Raw genomic sequence first — 14206 nt, forward strand, 5'->3', positions numbered from 1 at the left:
ATGCCACATGGGATATGTAAGTTGCTTTAATAATAATAAATTTATTAAGTGGCAAGAAGCCACTCTGCTTTGTAAACCGATTTTACTCAATCACAGTCCCTCTATTTTTTTTCCTCATTTAACATGAATACATTCTGTAATTTGTATGTGAAAGATTTACGTAGAGATATGTTCTGGACCACTCTTGCTGATTTTACTGGTCAGAAAAACATTAAACATGCGGAAACAGCACCTTATTAAAACTATAGGCCTTTTCTCACTACATCTCCTTTGCTGCTAAGCTAAATTGTCACTGAATAAGCCAAGTCTACAGAGGTTTTTTCTCCTTGTCCTGTGCTCTGAGATGTAGTGGGGCCTGCAGAAATGTCTGATAAAACCTCACAGACAACAAGTAACTCAGAAGGCTTTGTAAGCAGTAGCTGCAGTTGCTTCTTCAGACTAGAGAGAGCTTCTCATGCGCTAAATGCACTTGGTTAGGTTTTGTGAGGAGCTCAGAGGAGGATGCGCCCTCTTCCTGATATAGTTTGTTGAGCCTGGACTCTGCACCACTGATATTGTTCAGCAACTGTCTGCACCAATAATTTAAAAAAAAAAAAACAAACAAACAAGAAATCAGGCTGTTTTTATCAGAAACAAGTAATAAATCTTATCACGGTAGTAAAAAAAATGGCAATTTCTGATGCGTGACATTTTCATTGCTTGAGAATGAATCAGTGCAAAGTGAGGTAACCCACGCACCCCGTCACTTAGGGCTGGGGCGCATTAAACCAGGCGCCGCCTTTTGGAGTCCCTCTCCATATCTTCAGCGGGAGAGTCCCCATTGCACCCTAGAGGGGACACCATGTTTAGCAAAGGGTCTTCAGATGCCCCTCCAAACAGGGACAGCAACAAAGCCACGCCATAGCCAGTAGCTCGTTCACCCTAGAAAAAAAACAAAACAACACACCCAATTCACACTTCAGACTGTATGATCTGAATCTAGTTTTAATTTACCTGCTCACTCAACAAGAGCAGTGATGGCGCATGGCCACAGCCGGTACCCGGGGTCCCCGGCAGATCTGCTCAGCTTGTGCTTCTGTATCCTTACTGCTGTCGGAATCTGTCCCCGTTAGGTTAAACCAACGCATCGGTTGATTCACGCGAGAACAGAGCTCACACTGACTGGAGGGTGGATTTATGCTAGCGTTGTTCAGGGCAGGGAAGGTTCCATCCAGCATGAGCATGGATTTGGAGCATGAGCTGAGTAAGTTGGGTGTAAAAAAAACCAGGAGGCGGGGGGAGCAAATTGGCTTGTGTATATTCTTTTTTCCTAAAAAACAAGTTCCATCACAGGGAGGAGGGGAAATCCCCAAGAGGAAACAAATGTTTTCTCCACTGCAGGTCAGCAGGCAGGAAAATCAACTCTGGTCAATCGTCTTAAAACAATATGGGTGAAAATGGAAGGCTAGGATTATTGCCATGAACTAAAAGCAGGCAAGGTGTCAAAGTTTACAATGGTGATGTTGCTGATTAAAGCAACAGAGTATTTTAAAACCAAAATGAAAAATGTGAACAGATGAAGCTACCAAAACAACTTCCCAACACAGATGAAGAGTCAATGCTTTTCGAAAGAACTCTTTGCCACCTAATTCTCTCGCGTCGAATGATGGCTCGGATTCAGAACCCCCGCAGGCGCCAGCAGCTTGCTTTGCCAGCCCGCGTGCCCAGGGAAGTGCCACAGGTCGCATGAACATACTCACGGCGTGAACAGGCGCTGCAATGTCTAAGTGGACCCAGACCCCAGGCCAGTCAAAGCCAATGTGAGAAGCAATGAAGAGCCCGGCACAGGAGCTTGGAGTATTGTCTCGGTCCTGGAGAAACAATAAAAAGACAGTTGGTCTTGCAAGAGAAGAAAACGTCAGTGTTTTATTCTCGCCTACAGAAGGGACAGCAGTGCAAATCTAGTTCACAGCTTAACGAATGGCCCTGAAAGACACGTCTTCGCTGACCAACTATACTGTAAATCCTTTGACTTAATCCCCGGTAGCAGTCTGGTCCTGCTCAATTCCTCTTCTGCCCAAGCTCCTTTCCACTGTTTTTGGAACTTAGTGCAGGCTGTAACTCTCAAACACAGCAAAAGCACTGCAGCAATCCCCGAGGCCTCTGCCCTCAGTGTCCCGGCTTCTGCATTCCCAGTTACTGTCTGTTGGTTACATATGATCTAAGGAACACTCCACTTCTTAAACCGTCTCCATCCGGAAATTTAGCATTCGTCTTAGCAGCACGCTTAAAAGGCAAGCAGCCCAAAGATACCGTTGCAGCAGAATACCCTGTTTAAAATTGACACTAAATATCAGTGTAGTGCAAAATCCACACGTAAAAGACCTTGAAGTCCATAATTATACAGCCCATTTCTAAAAGATTACAGCCCTTGTGAAGAGCTTTCAGCCAGCTATCAGCAGGCCAGCACATTATCTAGAAAACACGAATTTTTATGTCATAAATGAAATTTAAAGAAAAAAAAATGTATCTTACTGCCACAGAGTTCTTCATATCAGCTACAGCAGAGGTAAATTCACTGAAGTGGAGCTCAGGGCAATACACAAGAGGATGGACCAAGTCTCCACAGTTCCTGCCAGCTTTAACACAAGCCTTTTCCCACTCTTCGTTATTGGTAAGGACAGCAGCGTGATACTTCCCTGTAGCAATTCCCTAGTGAGATACAAGACAAACTCAGGAAGGATTCACCTTAACTGTGCTGGGTAGGAAAATTCTATACTACTCCCTCTCAGCATTAACAGCTGCTTTGCATCTAACAAAAAAATAAACAAAACCAGGAATATGTACCAAAAAATAGTAGCATTAAATTTGTACCCTTGTATCATTCTGTGCATGATTTACAATTTAAGCCATTTTATAGACCAGAAATTCCTGATCACTATCCTCAAACCAGTTCTGCTAAATATAAAGCTATTGAATCGCAAACATTGAGTACTGGATCGCTTACATCAGCTGCTAATGACATCAGAAGAATACCATTTTTTCTTCAAGTATGCAAAAGCAAAAATATTGCATAAAGAACAAAAAAAGCCTGCTTGAGTAATGCAGCTATAAGTGTAACTCACTGCTGGCACAAGCCACGTGCGCAGAGGGTTACAGTTACCGGGGCTGTGGTTGGCAGCTCTCTCTTGCACGAGCTCGGGAAGCCCCATCAAGCACAACAGTTCACATCTACGTCCCCCCCAAGACCAGCAGGAGAGAGGCAAAGGGTGTACCAGGCACAGGCAGGAGGAGGTGCACCCCTGTCCGCTGGCAGTTCCGTATCGGTACCTGAGCTCCAGTGAGAGTGGCCATATCAAGAATGATATCGGCTCCAAGATCTTTGCACGCATAAGCTACTCCATCAGCCAGTATCAGTCTGCCTTCTGCATCAGTGTTATTGATTTCCACAGTTCTAGGAAGAGGAGAGGGCTTTTAATGCAACAGTGCTTCGGGCTGGAAGTTAGGACTCGCCTGTCTGGACTAGAATACTGTATGAGAAAGCAGACTCAAACCTAACGTGCTTTCTTATTTGGCTCTGCAGCTCTGCAGGGCTGCTCGCTCCCCAGCGCAAGCATCCAGGCAGAGCATGCGTGGAAAAGGGTTGTGGCAGTACCGTCCCCGTGGCTGGGTCTCCTTGTTGGGCCTGTGTAACGCCCGGCACATCGAGCTGGGATTTTACAAATTACTGCCATACAGAGAAGTATCATACTCTGCTTAAAACAAGAAGAGACTCTTATACAATGGCAGCCTACCTCTACGACTGAGACAGTATTGATACAGATGGACGCAGAAAACTGGTTGTACTGTAAAAAACACCTAAACCCAAGTGCTTTAACGAAACTTCAGCGCATGATATATGACAGGTATCTTGATGTGTATTTGCATACCCAACAGGAAACTCTAAGCACACTTAAAACTCACTACTACGGCTGTCTGAAATACTACCATCAATATTTAGGGAAGCTGTTGAGGGACAGTTCACAATCTACACAGTACTTGGATAAAGAGAGCCAAAGATGACATTTCCTCTCAACGTTTCTGTGAAAAGGGTAGATATAATCTTACTTTCCAGAGTAAAGAACATGAATGTCATCAGGCCTTGTTGCACGTGGTCCGACTGCATTCTCGGCCAAACAAAAAACGGCATGAAGATTGTCTTTAAAACCCTGCAACAACAATAGGAGAGAAGTGGGTTTTGATTCACATCAAGCTAATTCATTGGGATTGAAATCAATGAGGGATTATGACTTCTTGACAGCAATGCCACTAATTACACGGGAAATCCGTGAGGAATATCTTGAAGCTGAGACCAAGAGCTATAGAAAGCAGGCGAGGAGGTAACATCTAACACCGGTTTTAGAGTTCTCGCTGTAGAGTGAATAAAAGCCTCTGATGCATGTGACAGACAAACGGGGAAGGAACCTAGAAAGCCCTTGTCAATTAAGCAGTGATCAGTACAATCTCCTCTCCGTGGCAAGGTATCCGAAATAAAACATCTTTAATGTGCAGACGCAACTGGAGGGAGTTATGTGTAGCCAAACCCAATTCCCTGGGAAGAGTGTGTTCAGCTCGTTACCGCCAGCACCAGCAAGATCTTCGCAAGCACAACTCCGAAGCCCACTGAGCTCACCAGGAAACTGCCAGGCTCACCAAAGACAAACCCTAGGTCACTAAGCTACAGCACCCCTCTATGAAAACCAGCAGAATACACCTCCAAAGACGCAATGCTTCACTCATCTAATTTTAACACAACTCTAACATTGACTCACCACAGAGATCACAAACAGCATGTCCGGACTGCGTAACTCCTTCGCCTTTCGTAGCCACCATGGAAAGATCCAAGCACGATTTGATGTGACCATTACAAAGGCTTGTGAGAGGACACTACACAGGCAGTCAGGATGCTTGGGATTGTTTTCCAAACCCTGTATTTTCCACTGCTTTTACTCAGCCTCCAATAACAAAGATACAACTGGGCCCATTTGAGAACCTGAGCTCCTTCCCATCATTTCTGCCACACTGAGGAAGAGCCTACAGCGATAGTGGAAAATGCTGGAAATAATAAAAGCTAATATGCAGCCATTTGTGAACTGTATGCTTTCCCTAAAAAGCCAACCCCAGGTGAACAGACTCCATCTGTGAGAATTTTGTTGGAAAGTAACTTTGATCGTGGCAATCCTGGAACACGGCGGCACTCCATGTCTCAGTGCATCTCCCAGCTGCCGACGACACAGCTCACTGCCCTTCAGCATCCAACCTGCACCGCAGGTCAGAAACATGCTACCAGGATCAATCCTCTCTCTTTCCATGTAAAACCAAAAATACACATTCCCTCTTCCCCCTCAGCCTCCTCTTTTCTGGCATAGCCCATTCCAGTTTACTGTGGTTTAAAATCAAGTGCTTTTATGGTTAGGGAAATTTATGATGATTTTGTTACTTATATAATGTCTGTATTGTGTGGAGGGATCCTAGGAACAGAAAGGGACACAGCAGCATTTCACAGATAAAAACATAGTTTCCCCTCAACTGGGACAGCTAGCCTTAAAAATATCAAATTCCAAGGGAAACTGGGGTCAGTTTTACTGTTAATCTCTTGATAAAAGTCCGCAGCTGAAGAAATCTGGACTTGCTGAATCAGCGCATGTACTGAAGTCTAAAGAGCAAATGCAATCAAAACCTTTCAAAATAATGGGCAGCATCTAGAAGCCATGAAGTACCTTTGCAGTTTCTAGTCCAGCCAGCGCGCAAACAGCATTGTTGATGAGATAACCTTCTATCTATGGCCCTTTGCTCTTCCAAAACGGTCTGGGCAGCAAAACCCCCACTCTGTTCACAATCTCTCACTGGACTGCACCAAATTTTCTTCCTCCAAGTGGGAGATGTCGTTAATCTACTGTCAGAAAGCAAAAACCCACTTCCAGTACCAGCTGTCTTTTCCTGAATCTCATTCTGTTTGTAGCTCTTCAAAAGCAGGGTTCACTGTTAACATGCAGGATCAAGAAGGATCTCAAAAATTCAAGTGAATGTTTTTCTCTTCTCCCTTGTGTTGGAAAGCTTACAACGGATGAAATGCATCTTTCTAGGAAAAATCACTTGCCTAATTTTGCCATCCAAAGCCTTTGTAAATCACGCTGTAAAACTGTTGATCAGCATGTAGGCAGATATTTTCTGAAGATGGATAATAACCTCTGCCCCTCTTCCCACTGAGCTTTCTATCCAACACACATTTCCAACTTCAGTCTCTGCGACAAAGCACAGCTAATTTAAACCTCTTCCAGCTTTACATTATTCTTAAGAGCATTCAAAAAAAAGTCTTGAGACAGTAACTATGACAAATTCTTTGCACTGCCTATCTCAATACATTTTCCGCAGGGATTTCATTAACAGGTCTTCTTGCATAAGGTTGTAAAATTAAGCAGCGAGATCATTCTTTTGTTTTTACATATAAAGGCACAGATTTTTTGTGAGGTATGACAGCTTCTTCAGGTCCAGTTTGTCCAAACATATCATGGCCAGTTTATTCATTGTTTTAATAACTGCATATGAAATGACAGATCACTTACATTCACACCTACTGTGATTGTGAACGCAACTTCTCTCAGTACGGCTAATTACACGCAAAACTACTTTGGAAACAAGGACTGAATCACCAGAAGAACGTACTGCATCTATGGCTTTCCCAGACTCTCCCAAAGCTCCGTGTAGTTCTAGCTCCTGTCCCTTGCAAACGCGCGATCTAACTTTCTGAAGGACTTAGTTATGGAAAGAGCCATTCTGCCTAAGATGCAGCTCAGAAATCTGTTTTCAATTTTAAGTCCCTGCAGATAACTGTGAAGTTTACAATCTTTCCACATCAAACATGCTGCTAGGGCCAAGGCACAGAGCTAAACTGTTGAGAAATGGTAATTTGGCACTGATCATCCCCTGGACAAAGCTTCCGTCAGATCTATGCATTAATCTGCAGCAGCAAATGTTCTTTGAACTTTGGATACTCCTTGGAGGCAATAGCTGCTCTGTCAGCAAGACTTAGTCACTGGATTTGTGGAGAGGGCAGAGTTTTATTGGCAGTGGCCACTTCTTTTCCCCAGTTCTTATTGTTAAAGTGCAATACGCATTTTTTTTTTTTTAATTCTTCGTATTTCAATACCTGGCGTCTTCCCAGCTCCCCTACTACTTTCTGACCACAGAAGCAAACCAACAAGCAGCTCCTGATGAGACTAGAGCTGCCACTTCCCCAGTAGGTTAATATTAGAACTGGCACAGGATTTGGAATACAGACAGACTTCATATCCCAGACTCATCCCCTTCTTTGCTTAGGGGACGACAGCTGCCCCAAATCCCACAGCTTAAAATCAGCACTGGGTAGCTCAAGTATAAATCTGATTCAAGGAACTAGAAACCACTCAGTCCACAGAACAAACCCTGAAATTCAAGAAAGACTCTTAAAAAAAAAAATTAGCACCCAAGGAATTTCTCACAGTTCGCAAGATCCCAGTGAAGATTTGAAATGTTTTCCTGAAATAGCTTTCTGCTATTTCCGAAATATTTCTATTGCTATTTCAGAAAAACAGCCTTTCTGCTATTGAGCAGAGTGGCTCAAGATCACTAATAGCAGTGGCAGGTCAGAACTTCAGGACTAGACTGGCCCCGTATCTGGGAATATATCCAAAACCCAGACTGCTCCTTGGCCCTGCTGGGATATATGATATCAATTAACACATTTTACTTACTTGCTTTACAGCGGCTTTGAAGGCACCCAAAATAGCAGCTGCTCCACCACAGTCTCGTTTCATTCCAGGCATAGTAGTCTGTTTAAACAGAACCACAGATTTGGTTTTTTTTCTTTAAGAGAGACTTTCACAGTAATGCCTGCTAAAACTAGTATTTCTGATGCTCCTGTAACTCTGGTCTCGACAGTGCTCAGCCATAACAGAAACACAGAACACGTGCACTTGCTTATTGGTGGGTCTTGCCTTAGAACTGGAAAATACTAAACCACTGCTGCTAATTTGTTAGAAAAGAAAAAAGAAAAAGGTTGTTCACAAGATTCGCTAACTCAAACTGGTTTTGGATCTATCTCCAAATTCAGAAATTAAACAACTTTATTTCTAGCTTTCTCCTAGCAGTGGGCAATACTTAAAGGGCAAAATACCAGGTAGCTATTTAACTGCTCTGCAGAGTGTTTCTTGAATCCTATTTGACCTCCCCTGATAGTTTGTGCCCATAGGGATGACAGTAGACCAAGTGTTTACTCAAACAAATTTGCTTTCCTACAGACCCTAACCACGTTACTTCCATCAGAAAACAACACTGTAAGCAAAGGCAGCAGCAGAACAAGTGTTTATGTACCTTTCCCTTAATGCTGAGTCCTCCAGTGTCGTACACAATGCCTTTGCCCACCCATGCGATGGTCTGTGTAGCACCATCTGGAGTGTGACTGAGAACTGCTAGGGCCGGAGGATGCAGAGCTGCCTTGCCAACTCCGTAGATGCCTGGAAAAGAGAGAATTAAACCACCTGTGGGGAAGAAAGACTGTGGGGAGCAATCTGTGGCTGTTTTCTGTAAAACATCTTGGCATACTATGGGCAATAAAACCGTTTCAAAAATGTGCAAATGAAACATTACAATCAAGATACCAAAACGTTCCAATTAACTGCTAGGAAAAAAGCTGTATTTTCAACAAGATATACCTCCAAAGCCTCTCTCTTTCAGCTCCTCATCTCGAATAATGGTAGGAGTAATCCCAAGATCCTTGCCAACTTTTTTGATTTCCTTAATCATGAAAAGAAAAAGGACATTGTTAGTCAGTCATCAGAAGGACACGTTTGTGTCCTTCCACACATATGGGTGCCCACTTAAGGGTTCTGTGTGATTTTTGCATGCATACACATACAAACATTCACAATTTTGGGAGTGGTGCTGCTTTTCCAATGGCCTAATTCCACTGAGACACCCTTGACTTACTGTGGCATGAAATACAAATTTGACCTTTAAGCCCTGCCAATAAAAGAAATCTTCAGAGGTAAAGGCCGGTATTCACTCTATTGGATCATGATGCAATAGGACAGGAGTATTTTCATTCTCAACAGCTTGCCAGAGCTTTATGATAAAACTCATTCGGAAACATGTCAACTTCTGCCCCATAATTTCAGAAACTCTTACCACCATCAGGCTTAAGACAACATTAGCACTGGCAAAGAAGCCAGTGTCACGACCGAATCAAGAACTCATGTCTTCTGACTCCCGGTGCCTTACCCCAAGCTGTACACTCTGCTTCCTTCCAACTTAGTTCTACAAAATATTAAAGGCCAAAGAAATAGCCCCAGCATCCTTGGACAGGGTCTCTGATGTGCTTCCCACTGCTGACATACAAGTTTTGCTAAGAGATAGCAACACTAGTTCTTGATTACTGCAGTCTAGACTTACAATTAGTAACTCTTACTCAGCAGGTGTATTACCTACCTCCAGGAAGTTATCTGTGTTCATCTCATTGCATGGGGTGTCCACAATTCGAGCAGCCAGCCTGACTCCTTCTGTGGCACTTGCCAGACACTATGAAAAGAAGCGAGGACACCTGAGAACTGGCCTTGGTTTGGCTGGTTTTCTGCTGAGCTTTGCATTCAGTCCTGCACAGCCTACGCCAGATGTGTGGTTCCTCTGGAGCACGTTAATGCTTAACTGCAACCGATCACAGGCGGTCGTACAGTATTAAATAATGCCAACCAAGCTAATAATTATTTTTTGTATGTGTTAAGCTTAAGTTATTTTTCCCCGTGCTCTAATTTCTAAGCAACTGTATCCCTTCCCACAGTGAATTGATATTGCAAAATCAGTAGCCTTCTCCACTATCAAAGGGAGACCGAGAAGGCAATGTGAGGTGGGGGAAAGAAAGATAAGAGGAAGTCACAACGGGCTTGTCGGCTGCTTGGGCTAGAAACCTGCAGAGATTACGTACTCTGCAACATGGGAAACCGCAAAGTTTGTATACAGCAGGCAGAGTGTCTGAGTGCAATAAAGATTATTACCATAAGACGTTCTATATGGCAGGCCCATGGGGAATGCGGAATATTTCATATTTGTGTAAAACATGCATGCATCAGTTTCCTCATTTCTGTGGCAAAATAGACTGACCCTCACCTGGACTGAGTAAAAACTTATCCAATCAAGAGCGGGCAGAATCTAAATGGTCGACAGTGAGCATGCCGAGGCCGTTTCCCTAAAGAAGGATCCTCCTGGCAAAACGGACAATGAGGGCACCAGACACTAAGCTGCAGCTGCTAACTCCTGTGAATCAACAGCCTGAAACAAAAACACTGGGTGGAAGGAAACTTTGTTCACGCTTTCCAGTAGCCACACTGCGCTGAAGACCACACACAGCAGACGGGTGAGTCAAGACGGGTTTCAAAGGAATCCGAGGTGTTGGATAGTCCTTCGTGCCGAGGTATCTGAAGTTTGGCTCGGCCAGACTGGCCTAAGGACTCTACACATTCCGTATCCCAGCAGACTCATAAACCTTGGCTTGCTCTGGAACGGTGCCCGACTCCCTACAATTACTTTTGATGGAGTTACTTCCCCTAAAGGGATAAGGACCTCCTCGGGAGCCAAGCTGGGTTTGGAGCGATTCACCGTTAGGGCCGTGCAGGTAAATCGAGGTGCTCTAACCCAAGGGCCAAGTCCAAGGGAAACAATACAACTTACAGAAACACGCTGTGCCTGGGACTGGCTTCCGGGGTAGGCAAGAGGACCTGGATAACGGCAGCCTTTAATAAGCGCCTTGTAAAACTGTGACAATCCACGGTACTCCCCGCCAGAAAATAGCCTGACAATGCAGTAGGTGCAAAATACAGCAACATGCCAAGGGAGAGGTTTAGCTAAAAAAATCCTACCACGCGCCTCTTCCCTGCTCTACACTGGCTGTCTGGTGCTGGTTGAATTTAAGGGGTGCAAACGTAGCATGGAGGAAGCCAGTAATAATTTTGGCATTGACATCAAGGAGAAGAACAGGAGGTAGAAATAATTTCAGCTTTGTTGTTTAGTTATAAATAACCCATGTGGTTTGGAATCTACCTATCCGAAGGAACTGGTTTTGACACCAGCTATGTTTTTTTCTGATTTGGGGCACAGAAAAATCGGGTGATCGATAGTTGTACTTATAGCATGTATGCCTCCACCACCTTCCTGAAAACCAGCCTGGCATCATTTGCTGTGCCCAAATCAGTTCATAGAGTAAGGACAAAGTGTGGAGGAAAAGACACTGAAAAAAAAAAAAAACCAAACCCCCCCCCAAACAAAAACCACCCTAAAGCTGCAATTCTGTGAATTTCAGATGCAGCAACACCATATCCTTTGTCAAATCCACTGCCAAAATTTTTAAGGGATTTGTATAACCACACTGACTGTCCATTGCCAAAATTTTAAAGGGATTTGTGTAACCTCACTGACTGATCAGCTCGTGAGTGTCCATCTGTACTGAAGCACGGAACCTGGAGCACTGAACGGGAAGCTGCCCAACAGCTTAAGGGCAAACCTTGGGATTGCTTTTAAGGTAGAATCCTGAAGGGGAATGACCTAGCGTACTAAAAGTTACCTGATGTGGAGTTTCCTCTTTGCGATAGTCAGGTGCAAGGGAAACGGTCTTTGATTATCCGCTATTGAAAGACGACTCAGACATATTTAAGTGTTATATATTGCTCATCTCCAAGCTGTATAATTTCTTAGGGTCTTGTTTCTGGCTACAGTTCTGCTAGAAAAACTCAGCCAAGGAGGTACATCAGACAGAAACAGCAGAAGCTATAGGTGATCCCACAATAAGCACCTTTTGGGGACTTCACTATAATATTCACCTGCACAGCCACATACAGATTTTGCCTGGCTAAAAGCGAGAAGCCCGCACACCGAAGGTAATGTAACAATAAAGGCTAAAAATACACTACTTGCATCCATGATAAACATAAGAAAGGAGACATTTTCTTTGTGATATTTGTTTGTTTTCCACCCCTGAAATCTAAATTTTTAATAACAACTTCAGCCTTTGCTGCAATAATATGCTCAGTATTTCTACTCACAGGTGCTGCGAACTGATCAATTTCAAGGAACTTTGACCTAGGATAATTTATTACTTCAGATACACCACTTATTCCATAGATAGCCCGAGACAGATGTATTTGTGCATGCAACAAATTGAAGAAAAAAATATATATTTCAGGGAACAGAGGAAAAAAATGATGACGGGGAAAAAAAAAAAAAATCTTACTTTAAGTGTTGCCACTTCTATTGGTCCATTGTTTTGTCCAACCAGGAAAAACTCTACCGTTACAGTTTTCTTCTCTGTGCGTCTTGACACACTGGACCGATGTGTGAACAACGGGAAAGCCCTGGCCAACGCACAAGCAGAAGCGAAGACTTCAGACCGCTCACAGACCATCTGAAACACCAGCCAGAAGACAAACAAGTTGGACAACATTAGGGGTGTGGAAGAGTGTATTTAAAAGGACCTATTTATTACCTGTGATATTATTGGTGAAGAGGGGAAAAAAAAGGGGGTGGGGGGGAATAACTGCTGCCTGAATCAAGACATACTCATACATCATGTTGTGCATGGACAGAGTGGTGGTACAAACAGCACCACATTGAACTGGTTCAGTTCGTTTCCCATATGGAAATGAATTACACTGCAGGACTTGACTTTGTGGGAATTAGTACATCCTTATAAGGGAGCTGGACTGTTTTAATTATACTAGTGCAACTAATGCAGGTTAGCCTACAGATCAAGACAAAAAAAGAGCATGGGAACCATCAATATGTGTTCAAAACAAATTAAAGAAAGTGAGAAATGATATGAGAATGTGGCTAATATTAACCCCAAAGCTTTTTAACATGTAAAATATTTTTCTAAAGTTCCTTATGAAATTACCAATGGAAAGCAGTTTTAGCTAAACATTTTCAAAGTTAAGTATAAGGGAAAAAAATTAAGTAGAGTTATTACTCTTGCAAATAAGTTTTCCAAGTGAAGAGTATAATTAGCTTTTGTCACTGACACTGACTATATGAGTCTTCTGTACAACCTAGAAATCTGAATTAATCTGGACAAGTCATAGAAACAAGTAAAAAATTTAACAGGCTTGTACAGAAGATGACCAAAGCAGTCCAAGAGCTTATCCTGCAAAGGACTCACATCGGAGCTTTAGTTTGCATTAAGACTTTAGAACTCACTGAACACCACAAACAAGGCACCTTAAACGGGTTACGGAATACAGACACAGCACTCTGCAGGCAGGCTACGTCTGTCTTCTAAAGCACACGCTAATGGCATAAATCCTAGTTTGAAAAGCCAATACCAGTTCCCCACGCATGGAGGTTCCTAGCTGAAGACGTTCCATACATATCCAACCTTAATTCCCTCCAACTGCTTGAGCATTCATACGCTATCACAGTTAGGTCTTGTTTACGCGTCAGTGCAAACCCACTTATAAATGTCAGTATAATTATATCGGTAAAACCTGCCCACCTCCAGTCTCCTTGGATACGGCCAAAATCCTGGAAAGTTGAGAAAATACTTGACTAGACATTTCACCAGAAGCAGTTTCAAACAGGCACTTACAACAATACATCTGTTGACGCCTCCTGGAAGGCAATTTCTAACCAGGCGGGTGATGAACTGCGCTGCGGAGGGGCTGTTGTGCCGGCTGACCCTGGAAGGCAAAGCGGCCACAGTGGCGTAATTCAGGTAGAGAGGACAGCTGTCGGTGGGGTTTGGGTTCAGAGTGCTTAAAGCGGATTGCCATATCTGGGGAGAAAACAAGAATTTAAAGACAAAGGACTGTATCAGGCTTTTCTTTCCATCTCACTCCCACTATATTTAGGCACTCTTTAATTACAGGATTTTAGGTGTTGGACACAAAGAAATTGTGCGGATGCTTTTAAACGCAAAACCCTCTAGAGTGGAAAGGAACAGGAAACACAACGAACCTGTTCATTAACCAGAAAATACAACCGCGCTTCCCATTACGAGCATCTCTTTTAAGCCATACAAATTACAATTTAAAAACACACCATAGAGCGCAAATGCCGCTTCAGCGCTTTTTTGAGACCGTTTTCCCAGAGACGGACTGATTGACTCGTCCCGAGTTACTGTTTCACGCAGCAATTGCGTTAAAAACAAACAGAACAGGAGAGGACAAACGCC

At 43.4% G+C, this 14206-nt stretch overlaps 1 protein-coding gene across 1 annotated transcript in view; it reads right to left on the reverse strand.

The window, feature by feature from the left end:
* Positions 1–327: 327 nt before the first annotated feature.
* Positions 328–14206, reverse strand: part of NPEPL1 (aminopeptidase-like 1) — a 16222-nt gene continuing 2343 nt past the window's right edge. The window contains exons 2-12 of the mRNA XM_009893597.1: positions 13622–13807; positions 12275–12445; positions 9484–9573; positions 8712–8793; positions 8371–8513; positions 7752–7829; positions 4087–4187; positions 3310–3433; positions 2515–2691; positions 1740–1850; positions 328–921 (exon numbers count right to left, since the gene is read on the reverse strand). Of these exons, the coding sequence (XP_009891899.1) occupies positions 763–921; positions 1740–1850; positions 2515–2691; positions 3310–3433; positions 4087–4187; positions 7752–7829; positions 8371–8513; positions 8712–8793; positions 9484–9573; positions 12275–12445; positions 13622–13807 (1422 nt within the window). The 3' untranslated portion in view covers positions 328–762. The remainder of the gene's footprint in view (positions 922–1739; positions 1851–2514; positions 2692–3309; positions 3434–4086; positions 4188–7751; positions 7830–8370; positions 8514–8711; positions 8794–9483; positions 9574–12274; positions 12446–13621; positions 13808–14206) is intronic.

This window comes from Charadrius vociferus, unplaced genomic scaffold (assembly GCF_000708025.1).
Source record: "Charadrius vociferus isolate BGI_N301 unplaced genomic scaffold, ASM70802v2 scaffold259, whole genome shotgun sequence".
NCBI classification, from domain to species: Eukaryota; Metazoa; Chordata; class Aves; order Charadriiformes; family Charadriidae; genus Charadrius; species Charadrius vociferus.